This window comes from Canis lupus, chromosome 1 (genome assembly GCF_003254725.2).
Source record: "Canis lupus dingo isolate Sandy chromosome 1, ASM325472v2, whole genome shotgun sequence".
Classification (NCBI taxonomy): Eukaryota; Metazoa; Chordata; class Mammalia; order Carnivora; family Canidae; genus Canis; species Canis lupus.
Window position 1 is genome coordinate 111,230,444 of NC_064243.1, and position 18,641 is coordinate 111,249,084.

Consider the following 18,641-nt stretch of genomic DNA (forward strand, 5'->3'; position numbering starts at 1 on the left):
TAGATACTATCTAAGAATTTACTACTGAGTGTGGTTGGGATTTTAGACCTCGTGCACTCTGAGACATGAACATGAACACAAGCCAGCCAGTCTTAGGTGTTGTTGCTACCTGTAACCACTTTAAGAGAACCCCAGAAAAAAAAAAAAGAGAGAGAACCCCAGCTATGCAGGTTAGGTGTAAGCCCTACTTGTGGTCTTTTCAGTTTTAGAAGTTAAGGACTTTTGGCTTAATCTGATGAGATTTATTACAAATAATTAGCTTGGCAATGACTTATTCCAGTATTTGGTGACAGTTTAAATGCCACCAAATACTCCTTGCCAGAGAATATTACTAGGAATATCCAATTCTATTTTATGTATGGATATACATAGAACACACACACATATACACAGAGATTTATGAATTTTATTATACTAGGAAGGCTATGGTCTGATTTCACAAAGCCTGTATTATGTTCTCCTGATATTACATGTCCCTGACATTATTTAAACAGTCCCATGATACTATGGGAACATATGAAATTTAAAGAAATCCTTATCGGTGAACACTCATCATTTCCATTTTAAAAATTGTAACTTTATTGATGCGTACTCATCTTTTCATTGTTTGAACTTCATCATCATATATTCCTAGTGTGTTTTTCCAGATCAGAGTTACACATTTCACATTCTGTTATATACTGCTTTTCAAAAGATGTATATTGTCATCAAGAAGAAAAACATATAACTGCCATTTCTGCAGTAGTATTTAATATATTTGATGAAACCACCAAATCCCAGATTTTTCTATTTATTTCATGAGGATGAGGGAAGAATATGGGAAGCTGTCCTTCAAATTTCACATAGCAAAAAAAAAATATATATATATATATATATATATTAAAAAATTGGCATAGCTTCTACCAGAGAAGTTTGATTTTTAAAAAATGCTACAAATTAGAAAACAATCATATCAAAGATTACATGGAAATGCAGAAATTTAAAAATCAATGATGAACTCAAAACTAAGAAAATTTTTATCATTACTAAATCTCTTTTAATGTTACTTTGAACCCTTGCCTTAACATTGAGAAAATTCAATTAAGCTGTGTACAGTAGCCAGTTATTGCAAAATTAAAATTGTTTCAGTCTGCCATGTGAGAAAAATCACAAAATAGAATCGAATTTCTACTATATAAACCAATGGAACATGAAATCAAGATCCCAAAAATAACCCAACCTCAGATCGATGGCTGAGGGAATGCCAGGAGCCAGCTGCAGTAAGATACTACCAAAATAATGCTGTGGAATGCAGTGATATATATTTCTGCATTTCAACTGTTTCTCTGAATTTTTTTCTAGTTTCCTTTTCCAGATACAATTTTTAAATATCATACATTTTCTTTTTGATTCATTTAAAATATTTTGTCACTACTTTCCTCCATCTTAAGAACTATGTATATTGGTGTAGATGTCCTTGGGCTGAATTTTGGAGTGCTCTTGTGCCTTCTGGATCGGTTTCCTTCTCCCACAAAAAAGGTAGTTTTCAGCTATTATTTCTTTAAAATATTTTTTTTTGCCCTTTTTCTCTCTTCTGGGATCTCTTTAATGCAAATGTTATTATGCTTGATGGAGTCAGAGTTCCCTATCTTCAATTTACATAATTTTCCCCTCTTGGGCAGCCCGGGTGGCTCAGCGCTTTAGCGCCGCCTTCAGCCCAGGGCCTGATCCTGGAGACCTGGGATGGAGTCCCACATCAGGCTCCCTGCATGGAACCTGCTTCTCCCTTTGCCTGTGTCTCTGCCTCTCTCTCTCTCATGAATAAATAAAAATCTTTAAAAATAAAAATTCACCTCTCATTTGCTCAGCTAATTACTTTCCATTACTGTCTTCCAGGTCATTAATACATTCCTCTGTGTCATCTAGCCTATTTATTCCATCAATGTATTTATTTTAAAAAGATTTTATTTATTTATTCATGACAGAGAGAGAGAGACAGAGAGAGAGAGAGGCAGAGACACAGGCAGAAGGAGAAGCAGGCTCTGTGCAGGGAGCCTGACGTGGGACTTGATCCTGGGACTCCTAGATCACTCCCTGGGCCGAAGGCAGGCGCTAAACCACTGAGCCATCCAGGGATCCCCTCCATCGATGTATTTTTAATTTATTGTGTTCTTCATCTCTGATTGGTTCTTCATAACCTCAGTGGTAAGGGTCTCACTGAGGTCCTTCACTCTTCTCAAGTCCAGTGAGTATCTTTATGATCATTAAATTCTCTATCTGGTATATTACTTACATCTATTTTTGCTTAGGTCTCTTGCTGTGGTTTGGTCCTGTTCTTTCATTTGGGAGATATGTCCCTCTCCTCATTTTCTCTATTTATTATTAAAGTCAGCTAGGTCTCTTCCTCTTGAAGGTAACAGCCTCATGAAAGGGTTCTGTAGTGCCATGCAGTGCGTTATCTCCTGTTCTCTGGGACCTGTTGTTTCAGAGTGTCTCCTATGTGTGTTGCCTGTGCCTGATGTTGTGTCCCGGCCTTTTTCCTTCAGTCTAGTCATCTGGAGAGGCTCTTTGCTTGTTGTGGACAGGGTTTGGTCCTCAGCTGGGTGGATCACAACCAAATATATGCTGGTCTGCTTGTGAAATGAGACCTGCTGTCACTGCCACCTCTGGAAATGATCTCTCATAAAACATGCAGGTCAGGAGACGAGGTGTTGGTGGGATTTTATCTGGTCTCCTGGGGAAAGGGGCTCACAGTGCCAGCACTGAAGCAAGTGTGACTGGGAAAGGGATCCACTGGATTAGACGGGTAGGGCTTGGTGTAAGCAGGTTAGGTAAGGTGTGTTGGTGCTGCAATGGTTCCAGCAAGTGGCCATGTTTATGCTGGGGGGCTGGGGAGAGAAATGGTGCCTACTACTCCTTTGTTCCTGGAGGGGTGTCCTCATAATCCCTGCCTCTCCAGGCCATGCTCTGAGATGAGTAAGTCACTCTCCCTCTCATCTGCCCCTAGCATTTTTCAAACTGCTGATTCCTGCCTCTATTTCCACTGGTTGGTTATTGTGCTCTCCCAGAGCCCAGCCCACAGAAACTGAAAATCCAGTTAAGTCCCACTGGTTTTAAGAATTCTTGGAATTTGGCCCATCACTTTCAAAGCCAGATGTCATGGGGATTTGTCTTCCCTGTGTGGGCTCCCCAGTGTGATAGTCTGGTTTTTGCCTTCTCTGCACCACTGGCTTTGTCCCCCACCACTGACTGCCAGTCTGTTTTACTCTCAAACCGCATCTTTGCCTTTCCTACCTCTTTTAATATTGCCTCATCTCTACCTTTAGTTGATGAGTTGGTCTTCAGGTCGGTTTCTGGGTTACTTATGCTGATATAAGTGTTGTCTAGTTGTATCCATAAGAGGGGGCAAGCTTAGGGTCCTCCAACTCTGCCATCTTCCCTAATTCTCTCTCTTCCCTTTGATTCATTTTACAAATAAACACTAAGTACATATACTGAGTGCTACTCAATGTTGATTATATAGATACAGCAGCAAACTCCTTGCCCTTACGGAGTTTATATTCCAGGGGACATCAATTTTAATATCCACCATTAGAGTTTGATAAGTGCCTAAAGAAATTCTTATTTCAACAGCTTATTTCTTGAGTGATAACTGTAACTGTGAAGGTTCTAACTAAAGCCCTTATTGCACCACTTGTGTGATCCTGGGATCACTGGGATGTGTTCAGCTATGGCTGATATATTCACTTTACCGATACAAAGTTTTTTTCTATGAGACTGGATGAAATTTATCACCAACATGGGTTCTGTGATGAATTTTAACATATGAACTTGAACTGAACTGCTTACCACATATCTTACACTTATAAGGTTTCTCTCCTGTGTGAACTCTCTGATGAGATTTTAGATGTCCAGACTGACTGAAGACCTTACTGCATACATTACATTTGTATGGTTTCTCTCCAGTGTGGACTCTCTGATGAACCTTAAGATTTGAGGTCCTAGTGAAGTGCTTACCACATGCCCTACATGTATATGGGTTCTCTCCCATATGAACACTCTGGTGCACATCAAGATCCAAGCTTGTCTTGTAGCCCTTACCACACTCCTCACATTTGTATGGTTTTTCTTTGGTGTGGACTTTCTGATGAGCTTGCAGGCATGATTTCTGACCAAATCCTTTCCCACACTCTTCACATTTGAATGGTTTTTCTCCACTGTGAACTCGCTGATGTGTCAAAAGAGGTGAGATCCATCGGAAGCTCTTCCCACATTCCTTACAATTATAGGGTTTCTCCTCTGTGTGGAACCTCCGATGGTAATAAAGATGTGTCCTAGAAAAGAAGCTCTTTCCACATTCTTCACATTTGTGTGGTTTCTGTCCCATGTGGACTTTCTTATGGATACGAAGACGCGAACGCCAAGTATAGGACTTCCCACACTCCTCACATTTGTATGGTTTTTCTCCTGTGTGGACCACACAATGACTATTAAGTGCTGACCTACGACGAAAGCTCTTACCACAGATATCACACTTAAATGGCTTTTCCCCGGTGTGGACTCTCTGATGGTCCTGAAGATGGCAAGCATTAATGAAGGCCTTCCCACAGCCCTTACACTTATAAAGTTTCTCTCCCGAGTGTAACCTGCAATGATTACTAAGTTCTGATCTACGGCTGAAGCCTTTCCCACATTCTTCACATTTGAATGCCTTCCCTATAGTGTGGACTTTCTGATGAGTTTGCAGATGTGAGTTCTGACTGAATTCTTTACCACACTCATCACACCTATACCGTTTCTCTCCCAGGTGAACTCTCTGATGAATACGAAGTGCTGAACTATAAAAGAAGCATTTCCCACACTCACGACATGTATGAGACTTTTTTCCAGAGTTTAACTGCTGAAGATCACAGTTGGAGGTATCACTGAAGAATTCTTTACACCCATTTCCCTGGTAAGTTTTCTGGCCTGTGCGGATTATAGACAGTTCTGCTCCCACCTGGCTGGGTAAATCACATTGTTTGTACAACTGAGAACTCTTTATCATGGAGTTTTGACATCGGGTTAAGTCATTTGCAATGTGTTGCCAGATTTGCCAGCAAGAAAGTTCTTCATGTGGTTCTGCTTTAGGACTAGTCTCCATTTCATGTTGGACTTTGTCTCCTAAAATGACAGAATGCAGTGATGTGGACAAATGAAGGCTTTGTTCAATGTCTTCAAGATTTAACAGTTAGGGAAGAGCATGGGACTTTAATGAATCAAGGGAATATTCCCTACATCTTTCTAGTGTTTATCATGGTCTCTAGTTTAAATGTCTACATAAACCAAGAGGTAGTCTAGTAGGTCCCTATCCAGTAAGCACTAATGAAACAAATTTAGAATCCCACTAGTCTCATATGTGACATACAAGTTAGAAGTCAAAGACTGAATACCAAAATGATGATACATGTTAATTTTGCTGTTTCTACTGAATTTCAAAAATCAGTGTAAACTCTTACTTAAAAAAAAAAAAAAAAAAAAAAAAAGCTCTACATCCAACATGGAGCCCAACACCCAGCTTAAACTCACAACCCTGAGATCAAGACCTGAGCTGAGATTGAATTGGACACAACTGACTGAGCCATACAGATGCTCCCAGTAAACTCTTAAACAATAAGTTATACAGCAAATAAATTATATACACAATGACAGCCTTTGTCCTCAATATCTGAGAGGCAGTTCTAAGCCCTTGCAATGTCAAGCCTGAAAGGAGTGCTATAACGTCTTGGGTCACATTAGAAAGTTTAATAATATGATTTAGGGATGATATGACCATACCAGAAAGACCAAGAATTATTTGGGGTGATGCTTTCAATCACCTACTGGTGTGGACCAAGCATGACCACATGAACCCATTCAGTCTACACTGGTCATATGACAGAGCTCCAATAATTACTCTGGACACCAGATCAGGTGAGTTTCCCTAATTGGCAATATCCTGTGTATAACTACATCTTCAGGGAAAGTAACACAATAACATATCTCTGACTCCATGGAGAGAAGACAATGCAAACTCTGCATCTGGTACTTCCCTAAACTCCCTCTCTTGTGCTTTTTCTCTTGCTTGATTATAAGGTGTATCCTTCTCTGTAACAAACACTAACTCTGAGTATAACCGCATTCAGTGAATGCGGTCCCTTTTAGAAAATGATTCAATCTGAAGGCAATTTTGGGAATCTCCCAAACCTATAGTTGAAGTCAAGTGCAGGAGGTCTGTGTAAACTGTCCTTCTAAACTTTGTAGTTGCTTACACTCTTTGCAATCTTTCTGTCAAACAGCCAGAACTGACTATAGCTATATATTTTAAGTATTCCTGCATTCTACACAATGTGTGTAGTTCCTCTTAACTGTTCATACACATGGTAACTTAATATATCTAAAATTAAAAAGGGAAAGGAAACTGAAGTTTTGCTGTCAAATCAGAAGTCTGTATCTTACAGGAATATCCACAAGGGTAGTATTACTGATAAAAGAATCAAAGGTGGCAAACCACTAGGGGTGAAAAGACTACATGAAGGTTTATGCATCTGGTTTCTTCTGAGGCTTCTGGACTGTCTAATTCAAAACAAAGTATGGAAAATCTTTGGATGTAAATAAATTGGGTTATCACATTAGTTTTTCCAGTTGAAAACTGCAGCCTTTTAGTCATCTGTAAAATAAACTTTAAACCATGCAATAAGTATTTAGGAAAAAGGGACAGGAACTATCTGAACATCATTATTCAGGAATGGGGTGATTGCATGAATTGTCTTATAAAGTCATTTGTATAAATCTGTGTACACATAAAATGTTTCTTTTGAAAAAAAAAATATTTCTTTTGGGTATACTGAAAGATGCATTTCCTAGTAGGGCTTGTGTTCTAAAAAGTTTGAACTTAGTTCAGGAACTCAGCAAGTCTCTCATTCAAAAAATGGTTCAAATGGAAAAGTAAGTCCTAAGTATAAAAACTTTGAAAAATATCCATAGGTGAGTGTGCACCTCTTGGTTATATTTAATAAACTGTCCCTTTAAAATAGTTTTCTTTGGGGATCCCTGGGTGGCGCAGCGGTTTGGCGCCTGCCTTTGGCCCAGGGCGCGATCCTGGAGACCTGGATCGAATCCCACATCGGGCTCCCTGCATGGACCCCGCTTCTCCCTCTGCCTGTGTCTCTGCCTCTCTCTCTCTCTGTGACTATCATGAATAAATAAATAAAATCTTTAAAAAATATATATATATTAAAAAAATAGTTTTCTTTGGATGAAGGAGAAAAAAAAAAGTCTGAGGATGTGACAATTTTGAGTGGGCCATTTCCTGATACTTTCCAGGTTATAATAATGTTCATAATGTTCATCAATTGAAAATGAAACAATAGATTTCATAATAAATATATGGAAATCATGTGAAATCATTATTCTTTAAAGCTTATTTAATGGCTACATTTGTAAAAAAAATAAAGGTGCAGAAATATATACCATATTTTTGAACAAAAATGATCAGGAATAGACAATATTCAGCTGTGTGAGTGGTGTTATTTTCATCATATCCACTTCTGGTACATGAAGGGGAAGCCTGGCTATAATGATGTGGACAAAGGTTTTGTAAGAAGCAAATGGGCTAGAGGAGGGCAAATTGTGGAAGGGATAAACAACTTTCAAGCTGATTGCTATCTGAGAAATCAGGGAATTGAGGGTCCCCCCCCCCCGCATTTGTGGGGGATCTGTTCAGGAACAGACATCAGAATGCTCATTTTAAAGATTTTTGGGGGCACCTGGCTAGCTTAGTCAGTAAAATATGTGACTACTGATCTTGGGATTGTAAGTTTGAGCCCCACATTAGGAGTAGAGATTATATTAAAAAACTAAACCTTTGGGGTGCCTGGGTGGCTCAGCTGGTTAAGTGTCTAACTCTATTTCAGCTCAGGTCATGATTGTAGGGTGGTGAGATCAAGCCCCATGTCAGACTCCACACTGGTCATGGAGCCTACTTAGGATTCTATCTCTCCTTCCCCTGCTACCCCTCCCCCACTCACACTCTAAATAAATAAATATATAAATAAATAACCTTTAAAAAAAAGTATTTTTTGAGGAAGAGAGGAAGATGGTAATGGAGTAAGAGGATACTAGGCTGCCCCTACCCCACAAATACAACTAGGTAACTACAAAATCATCCTCATTACCCAAGAATCAACCCAAAGACTGGCAGAACAAACTCTACAACTAAAAGTAGAGAAGAGGCTACATCAAAGAAGTTAGGAAACATGGAAACATGGTTTGGGAGAGAAATAGATTGTGGCTGCTGTGGAGAAGAGGGAGCCATGGTTATGAAGAAGGGAGTGACACAGACTAGCACACAGGAGAGTGCACAGTGAAAATATATTCGCATAGCAAAAAGCAAGAGAGGCCAAATTTTATGAGTTCTTGCAGACAGCAGTGTTTGAAGCCTTGAGTTTTAAAGGTCAGCAGGCTTGCCCTGGGGACAGTCTGAGCCACTGGGGCTGCTCTTGGAGAGAAGGCAGGGCAAACAGCCCATGGACATACAGCATGGAACAGCAATCTGAAGAGTACCTGGGACACACAGTGGGGAGGTTATTTGTTCATCTTGGAGCATGTCCCAGAGAGATCCTCCAGAAACAAAGGAACTGGCAGGTGACATTTCCCTCCCCAGGCCCTAAGCACAAGCACAGGGCCTCCTGCAGGAACCAGTACAATGGGATCCCTGGGTGGTGCAGCGTTTTGGCGCCTGCCTTTGGCCCAGGGCGCGATCCTGGAGACCCGGGATCGAATCCCACGTCAGGCTCCCGGTGCATGGAGCCTGCTTCTCCCTCTACCTATCTCTCTGTGTGTGTGACTATCATAAAAATAAATAAATAAATAAAAAGAATTAAAAAAAAAAAGAAAAAAGGAACCAGTACAATGCTAATACTTGCTACCTAACCTGCCATGCTCCATGCCACGCTCCCTCACACTCCACTGGAACTGTCCTTCCCAATCATACTTGCCATAGTGCCAGCATGACAGGCCTCCTCCCCTAGAAGATTGGCCAAACCCCTGCCCACACCATGTCTCCCACTCAGGAGTTTTGCAGGGCGTCAGTGCTGGCGGCAGTGGCAACAGGTTTCTTTTCATGAACAGACCTGAGCACACCTAGTTAAAACTTGCCATATTCAGGCCAGGATCAAACACTGCCCACAGTGGGCAAAGAGAGCCTCTGCAGATGACTGTCTTGAAGGATGAAGAGGCCAGGACATAACAGCAGAGCGCATGCAGCATACATAGGAGATAGAGATACTCCCTGATGCACCAGGCCCTGGGAAACAGAGGACACTGCAAGATCTCTTCTTCACAAGGCCATTACCCTCAAGAACAGGAGATATAGCTGAGTTTCCTAACACATAGTAACAGGCACAGAGACTTACAGAAAAGGAGAAGACAAAGAATTTTTCTAAATGAAAGAACAGGACAAGGCCATGGCCAGAGACCTAAGTGGAACAAATCCAACTAATATGCCTGATAGAGAATTTAAAGCAATGATCATAAAGATACTCACTGAACCTGAGAAAACAGTAGAAGAAATCAGTAAGACCTTTACCACGGAGTTAAGGAATAACATAGTAGAGATAAAGGTTCAATAAATGAAATGAGAAACATACTTGATGGCAAGAAGAGCAGGCTGGAAGAAGCAGGGGAACAAATTAAAGACCTAGGAGACAGAGTAATAGAAAGTAATCAAGCTGAACAAAAGAGAGAAAAAAGAATTATGCAAAACAAGAATAGACTTAGTGAACTCAACGAACCATAAAACATGTAACATTTGTATTATAGGGATCCCAGAAGAAGAACAGAGAAAAAAGGGAGTAGAAAATTTATTTGAGAAAACAATAGCTAAAAACTTCCCTAATCTAGGGAAGGAAACAGACATCCAGATCCAGGATACAGAAAACCCCCAACAAAATCAACAAAAGCAGATTCATACCAAGGCATATTGTAATTAAAATGGCAAAATGTAGTGATAAAGAAAACAATTTTAAGATAGCAAGCAAAAAGAAGACAGTTACATACAAAGGAAACCCCATAAGGATATTAGCTGATTTTTCAGAAGAAACCATGCAGGCCAGAAGAAAATGGCATGATATTCAAAGTCTTGAAAGAAAAAAATCTGGAACCAATAATACTCTATCCAGCAAGGTTACCATTAAAATATAAGAAGAGATAAAGAGTTTCCCATATGAACAAAAATCAGAGGAGTTCATGACCACTAAACCAGCCCTGCAATAAATATTAAAAGGGGACTCTTTGGGAAGACCAGAAGTGACAGTATAAAAGTAGGAAACACAAAAGCAATAAAAATGAATATTTCTATTAAAAAATCAGTCAAGGAACTCATAAAATAAAAGGATGTAAAATATGATACCATATACCTAATACATAGGGATGAGAGGAGTAAAGAATGAGTTCAATTGTAAATGACCATCACCTTAATGTAGTCTGCTATACACAGATGCTGCATACAAACCTAATAATAATCACAAATGAAAAACCACTGATAAATATGGAAAGAATAAGAGGAAGAAATCCAAATATACTGATTAAAAAAATCAGCAAACCATGAAAGACAAGGATCAGAGAAAATCTTCAGAAACAAACACAAAACTAGTAATAAAATGGCAATACATAATATCTATCAACAAATTACTGTGAATGTAAACACACTAAATGATTCAATTAAGAGACATAGGGTGACAAAATGGATAAACAAGACTTCTATATGCTGCCTATAAAAAACTCATTTTAGACCTAAAAGTATCTGCAGATTGAAAGTGAGGGGATGGAGAAATATCTATCATGCAAATGGTTGTGAAAGGAAAACCAGAATAACAATATTTACATCAGATAAACTAGACTTTAAAACAAAGACTATAACCAAAGACCAAAAAAAGAACACTAATAATAATAATAAAGGAGATAATCCCACAAGAAAATACAAGAATTGTAAATATGCACCCAACATGGGAGCACTCTAGTATATAAAAGTTAATGACAAACACAAAGGCACTAATCCATAATAATAAATTAACAGTAGGGAACTTTAACACCTCACTTACATCAATGGACAGATTATCTAAACAGAAAATCAACAAGGAAACAATGGCTTTGAATGACTCATTGGAACAGATGGATTTAACAGACATATTAAGAACATTCCATCCTAAAACAGCAGAATACACATTCTTTTCAAGTGTACATGGAACATTCTCCAAGATAGATCATATATTAGGCCACAAAACAAGTGTCAACAAATTCAAAAAGATCAAAATCATATACCATACATCTTTTCTGACCACACTATGAAACTAAAAGTCAGTTACAAGAAAAAAATCTAGAAAGACCACAAATACATGGAAGTCAAATAATATGCTAGTAAACAATGAATGGGTCAACAAAGAAATAAAAAGTACATGGAAATAAATGAGAACACAACAGTCCAAAACCTTTGGGATGCTGAAAAAGTGGTTCTAAGAGGGAAGTTTATAGCACCACAAGCTGACCTCAATAAGCAGGAAAAATTTCAAACAACCTAACTTTACATCTAAAGGAGCTAGAAAAGGAACAACACACAAAATCTACCAGTAGAAGGAATAAAATAATAAATATTAGAGCAGAAGTAAATGATATAGAAACTAAAAGAACAATAGAACAAATTAAAGAAACTAGGAACTAATTCTTTGGAAAAAAATCAATAAAATTAATAAACCTCTAGCCAGATTTATCAAGAGAAAAGGAGAAAGAACTCAAATAAATACAATCACAAATGAGAGAAGAGAAATAACCAACCACAGAAATACAAATAATTACAAGAGAGAATTACAAAAAACTATATGCCAACAAACTGGACAACCTAGAAGAAATGGATAAATCCCTAGAAACATTTAACCTAACAAAACTAAGATAGGATGATATAGAACATTAGAACAGACCAATTGTCAGCATAGAAACTGAATCAGTAATCTAAGAGCCCCAACAAATGAAAGTCCAGCACCAGATGGCTTCACAGATGAATTCTGTCAAATCAAACTATTCCAAAAAATAGAAAAGGAAGGAAAACTTCCAACTTCATTCTATGAGGACAGCCAGCATTACCCTGATACCAAAACCAGATGAAGGCACCACAAAAAAAGAGAACCATAGGCTGATACCTTTGATGAACATAGATGGAAAAATCCTCAACAAAATACTAGCAAACTGAATCCAACAATATATTAAATAAATCATCACAATCAAGTGAGATTTATTCCTGGGTTGCAAGGGTAGTTCAATATTTGCAAATCAATGTGATACATCACATCAATAAAAGAAAGGATAAGAACCATATCACATCACTATTTGAATAGATGTGGAAAAAGCATTTGACAAAGTACAACATCTATTCATGGTAAAAACCCTCAACAAAGTAGGTTTAAAGGGAACATACCTCAACATCATAAAGGCTATATACGAAAAACCCACTGGTTTATGGTCACTTATTGACTGCTTCCATGGGTCATGGAGTGATTGGTGAAAAGGAAGCCTATGCACTGGTTTCTTACAAGGCTTCTGGGTTCTTTGAAGATAGAGTGGAAAAATTTTGGATAAAGTTAAATTGGTATTTTGCATCAGTTTTTCACAAATTGCAAACTAAAAACCCTTACTGAGCTGTGAAATAAATTTAAAAGCCTGTAATAAGCATTCAGAAAAATAAACTATCCTACATCACTGATGACAGTTAACACAGTTAAGTTCTCCTATCCATTTATTCATTCATGAAGTCAATAAATATTTGCAAATACTGCCTCATCCCTGGACTAGTCTGGGCATGGAGGACACATCAATAATCAAAACAATTTAAGTTCTCCTCCTGCAGATTATAACCACTGGGGAGAGAGAAGTAAGAGGTAAACAAAAATGTATGAGACACAACAGAAAGCAAGAGGAGTAAAGACAGCATTGTATTTTACGCAGAATGGTCAGAAGGCCTGTGTCATGGTATTAAAATCTAGCAGAGACCTAACTGAAGAAGAGAAGAACCAGTAGGATTTTCAGTGAAAGAATATTCCAAGCAGAGTGAAAAAGTAACAGGTCCCAAAGGGAGAAGTTTCTGTAACAGACTTAATGGTTCCTGAAAGATGTCCATGTCCAATCCCCAGAACCTGTGAGCATGCTATGTTATGTTAACTGGGTTGTGGATGCAATGAAAGATGCTAATCAGCTGATCAGAAAAACAGGAAGATCATTCTGGATTATCTGGGAGGGAGCAATGTCATCAGAAGTGTCCTGACAGGGTAGCAGACAGGAATGCAGCCTTGTAGACACCTTACATATTATCCCCATGAGATGTGTCAGAGATCATACCTAAACAACAAAAATACAATAAAAGTTTATCATTTAGTCTGCTACATTCATAGTAATTTGATAAGGCAGCAATAGGCGATGTACAGTATCCTTGGCAGGTCTGAGTAACGGCACAGAGGACAACGTGGGTGGAAAAAGGCAGTGAGAGGGGCACCTGGCTGGCTCCATCTGTAGAGCGTGTGACTCTTGATCTCAGGGCTGTGAGTTCAAGCCCCATGTCAGGTGTAGAGATAACTTAAAAACAAAACAAACCTTAAAAAAATAAAAATAGAGAAAGATAGAAAGAGGACAGATGCATTCAAAGGAGAGGAATTCGGGATACAGAGCAGACTCTAAGAGTCACTGTAAGTGGTTTTAAATTTAAGGTGAAAAAAAGAAGCCATTATGAATTTTTAAAAAGATTTTATTTATTATTTATTTATTTGAGAGAGAGAGAGAGAGAGAGAGAGCACACACACAAGCTAGGGCAGGGGCAGAGAGAGAGGGAAAACCAGGCTCCTCACTGAGTGGGGACCCTGATGCAGGGCTCGATTGCAGGACCCTGAGATCATGACCCAAGCCAAAGTCAGACACTTAACTGACTAAATCTCCCAGGTGCCCAGCCATAGTGGATTTTGAATAGAGGAATGGCAATCTCAATTACATTGCCTAGGAATTACTTTGCTCATAGAAAACAGATGTAGGATGGGAAGGTGGAAGCACAGCAACCTGTACAAAGGCTGTTATAATAATCCAGGAAAGAGGCTTGGCAGTTTAGAATATGGAAATAAGCATGGAGAAATATCAAACAGACAGTAGAACTGCCTGCAAGACCCTTACTTACTTGGTTCTTACCTGAATTGCCTTTTCTTTGGGTTGCTAACTTCACCATCCAAAACTTTTCTTCCCTTACCAAGTGAATCATATCTCGTTTGAATGGCTGATGCCCTGTGAACACAAAGTCATATGCTTAAAGTCAACAGATTCTAGGTAAAATTCACTGGAAAATGAGGTTCCCATTACATACTCATCAAGCAATCAGAAGCAACGTTTTTCAAATATTCTTTTCTCATGACTCATCTGAAGAAATATCATTTGCCAAGTCTCCTACACATATAGAGAGTTAGGAAGTGTATGAGTTAGGAAGTACTTATTCTTTAATTTTTTGGAAGAATGTGAGAAGGACTGCTATTATCTGATTTATTTATTTCATTAAAAGTTGACAATAGGATTCATTGTACTGGTGTTATAATTCATGATAGGGTCAGAAATACATCAAGTAGCGCTAGCTGTATACCATCCATCTATAGTTCTTCAACAAAACAAAAATTTGCCTGTTGATTAAAAAAAACAAAAAACACTCTCTGTGTGTCCCACATATATTAGGGAAGTCAGATGCCCCAAATCAGGGAACCATTTCAAGGGCCTCAAAGGACACAAAGGATACAAAGCCACTCCTGGAGACTAACATTCAGTTACAGAGGGCTCAAGACCTCACCCACAGAGACCAGGTTTCCGAAGTTCTCTAGCATCACATCTCGGTAGAGCTTCCTCTGGGCGGAGTCCAACAGCCCCAGCTCCTCCTCTGTGAAGACCACGGCCACGTCCTTGAATGTCACTGCTTCCTATGATACCAAGCACATGTAATCTCAATCTTACAAGCAACCTTCACTGGGAGGGACAGCACTGAGAGATACTATTTTCTTACCTGTCACTTTTACTCAACAGAATGGCTAACATTCCTGACCCTTGGTTTCCTGTGTGAACCTGAGAAGGTTTCTTATATTTTACATATGCCAGTGGAATATGAAATCAGAAACCTCCTTCTATAGCAGCTCTAAGGAGTCAATGCAGAAGCAGAAGTAAGGGCCTGGTAAATCCAGCAAGACTGGATGTTTTAAACTAAGATTATACCTCAATTTATAACTAGAGGCAACCAAGATGTCCCAGGTGGTGAACGGATAAATACTACATCCAGACCAGAGTACAATTTAGGGATTAAAAAAAAGCTATCAAGCCATGAAAAGACATGGAGTTACCTTAAATTCATATGGCTAAGTTAGAGAATAGAATATAACAATCTGAAATGCTATATACTGTATGATTCCAACCATATGACGTCCTGGAAAAGGTAATACTATGGAGACAATAAAAAGATCCATAGTTGGCAGGGATTAGGGGAAGAGAAGGATAAATAGGTGGAACATAGAGGATTTTTAGGGCAGTGAAACTACTATGTAGGACACTGTATCAACAGAGACACATTACAAATTTGTCCAAACCAACAGAAAGAACATCAAAGTCAATCCTAAGGTAATCTATGGATTCTGGAAACCTGGCCAACACAGGTCCATTGATTGTAACAAGTGTACCACTCTGGTGGTGGATGCTGACAGTGGGAGAGACTGTGGGTACATGAGGGCAGGGGGGGAAATCTTTGTACTTTCTGCTGGATTTTACTGTGCATGTTTAAACTGCTCTAAAAAATAAAGCCTATGTATATTTACACACCTAAGGTTACTTCGAAAAAACAAATATATGAAGAAAAAAATATATGAAGGAATAAAAGTAGACCAGTTAAGTGACATGCAGGGAATGACTCAGACATAAGACAGACAAATTCTAGCTCTTCCTGTGTGAAAATCTCCAACAATATTTGCATTAAGCAGAAGTCAGAGCCTATTGCACTGTGCTGTATTTGAATATTCTATCTATAAAACTCTAATGTGGCATGTATCAAATGCACTTTTTCATTATTGAGTCCTCAATACAATGAGGAAAAAAATAGGCAGCTTGTTCAGAGAAGTGACTTTTTGGAGAAAAGATTGCAAGTAGGAAACAATCACTACAGCATTGCTTAAAACAAACTCCTAAATCACCTTAATGTCTAGAAGCAGTAGGTAGTTAAAAATTAAAAATCATATCAATTTAGTAGGAACACAATGTAACCATATGTAATGTTCTATAACGTTAAACAAAAAAGCACAAGTCAATATTAGATGTATATCATGAATATTAATAAATCTATGAATATACATGAAAAAGAGTATGAGAAAATAAAAATAGTTAACGTGTCAGTGGTAAAACAAGCAGAACTGGTCTTTCTTATTAATTTGTCCACATTTGTTTTTGAAATAAAATGAATAATGACAAAACAAATGCTAAAAACAAACACAGAGATCATTTAACCTGGTGTTCTTGAGTCATCTCAATAAAAGAAGAAAAACACATAAGAGTGTGAGCTGGGCAGAGGGGAAGAGGGAGACAGAGAATCCAAAGTAGGCTCCTTGCTCAAAGCAGAGCCAAGGCAGGGCTCAATCTCACAACCCTGAGATCATGACCTGAGCCAAAAATCAAGTCAGACGCTTAACTGACTGAGCCACCCAGACGCCCCAACACTAACATTATGAGTAGTGAAATGGAATTTTAACAGCAAGAAAGGTAAGCCATATGCACCTTGAATGTGGTCATTTTTCCTTCCTACTTCTGGAGATGTACAGATTCCCGGAATACAGAGTCCTGGTAAGGCAGACCTGTGTCTGGTGGTGTCTGGAAAGGCAGAGAAGGACATGAAAGGGTGATTAGTGATGTCTGTCTACATGAATGCTTATTGTGACTTAGCCAACGAGCCCTTTCCTTGGGGTGGCTGCTGCTGTCTACAACGTGAGGAGCAGATCCTGGCATGGATACTTCATTCCTACACAACACACATACAGATTGTTGTATGTTGCCTTGTGCTATCTTGTGGCTCCCAAGATAGCAGATTCTGATATGATGGAAAATGAGACAACATAATGCATCAAGCAAGAATCATCTCTGGGGCAACAATATTTGGGTTCAAGTCCTACTTCAGCTTCTCAATTACTGTATCATCAAATTAGTAACATCCCTTTTCCTCAGTTTTATCTTCTGTACAACCGAGACAGTATTTCCAACTCATAGAACTGTTCAGAACTGGACAACATTTTGAATACATTCAGGGTTTCTTATTTTTGTAGCTATAGTTAAAAAAAATAACACTCAGTATGAAATTGCTCTTATACATGTGATTTCTACCAAAAACATTGTAGGATACCTGAACTTCTGACACTGACTATTCCGTTGCATGAAGGTCACTCATAACCTCTGAAAAATCAGTTAACTTTGCCTCATTATTTTCCCTAACATTGTGTTACCTTAGCAATAAATTTTAAATTGTTGTAGACAACTGTTTTCTAAATCAACAACAACACGGGTTTCTAGTATCTATTTAAAAACACAAGACTTGGGCAGCCCGGGTGACCCAACAGTTTAGTGCTGCCTTCAGCCCAGGGTGTGATCCTGGAGACCCGGGATCGAGTCCCATGTCGTGCTCCCTGCATGGAGCCTGCTTCTCCCTCTGCCTGTGTCTCTGCCTCTCTCTCTCTGTGTGTCTCTCATGAATAAATAAATAAAATCTTAAAACACACACACACACACACACACACACACAAGGCTGGGGGGGGAGGGGAACAGTATGATGTAGCCAATCTGGAAAATGCTTTTGGCAATTTATCAAAAAGTTAAACCAAAAGCTACCAGTCAGCCAAGCAATTGTACTCCTCAATATCTACCCAGGAGATATGAAAATATATCTCCAAACAAAAACTTGTACTTATGTATTTATAAAACTATTATTTATAAGAACCCCAAACTGGAAGCAACTAAAACGTCTGCCTATAGGGTGATGGACAAACAGTGGTATGTCCACAATAAAATATTAGTAATAAAAAGGAATAAAATGATGATGCATACAAGAAAGATGAACTTTTAAAATATTACAAGTGAAAGAAGCCTGTCACAAGAAGACCATATTCTATATAATCCCATTTATTTTTTTTATAATAAAGGGTTTACATAAATTTAAATTTAGGGTTTAATTAAATAAAGGGTTTATAATTTAAATAAAGGGTTTTAAATTAATTTAAATTTAATTTAAATAAAGTGTTCACAATATAAAGGCAGAAAAGAAGTTAGTGGTTGTCCAGGGTTGTTGAGAACAGGGATTAATGATAAATGGTAAGAAGTGGTCTTAGCATAGGAATAAAAATGTTTTAAACTGAATTATGGTGATAGTTGCACCACTTGATGTTACAAAAATCACTGAATTGTTCACATGCTAAAGGAAAATTCTTATATGTAAAACAGAGATCAACAAGTTGCATCTGATAAGTAACATCTCATTTAAATTAACCAAACTGGACTCAGAGTCCATATAGAATTTATATTTGACTGAATGAAAAAAGAAGTGGGAGGAAAAG

General features: G+C 38.4%; 1 protein-coding gene across 4 annotated transcripts in view; it reads right to left on the reverse strand.

Annotated features, from left to right (window-relative positions):
* Nucleotides 1–386: 386 nt before the first annotated feature.
* Nucleotides 387–18,641, reverse strand: part of LOC118353825 (zinc finger protein-like) — a 43,505-nt gene continuing 25,250 nt past the window's right edge. For 3 of the 4 annotated variants that reach the window (XM_049109488.1, XM_035712526.2, XM_049109486.1), the window contains 4 exons: nucleotides 16,819–16,911; nucleotides 14,861–14,987; nucleotides 14,218–14,310; nucleotides 387–5,142 (listed from right to left, as the gene is read on the reverse strand). In XM_049109488.1, the coding sequence (XP_048965445.1) occupies nucleotides 3,749–5,142; nucleotides 14,218–14,310; nucleotides 14,861–14,987; nucleotides 16,819–16,833 (1,629 nt within the window). In that variant the 5' untranslated portion in view covers nucleotides 16,834–16,911 and the 3' untranslated portion in view covers nucleotides 387–3,748. Of the gene's footprint in view, nucleotides 5,143–14,206; nucleotides 14,311–14,860; nucleotides 14,988–16,818; nucleotides 16,912–18,641 lie in introns of those variants that run through there. The other variant, XM_049109493.1, reaches the window with a different exon arrangement.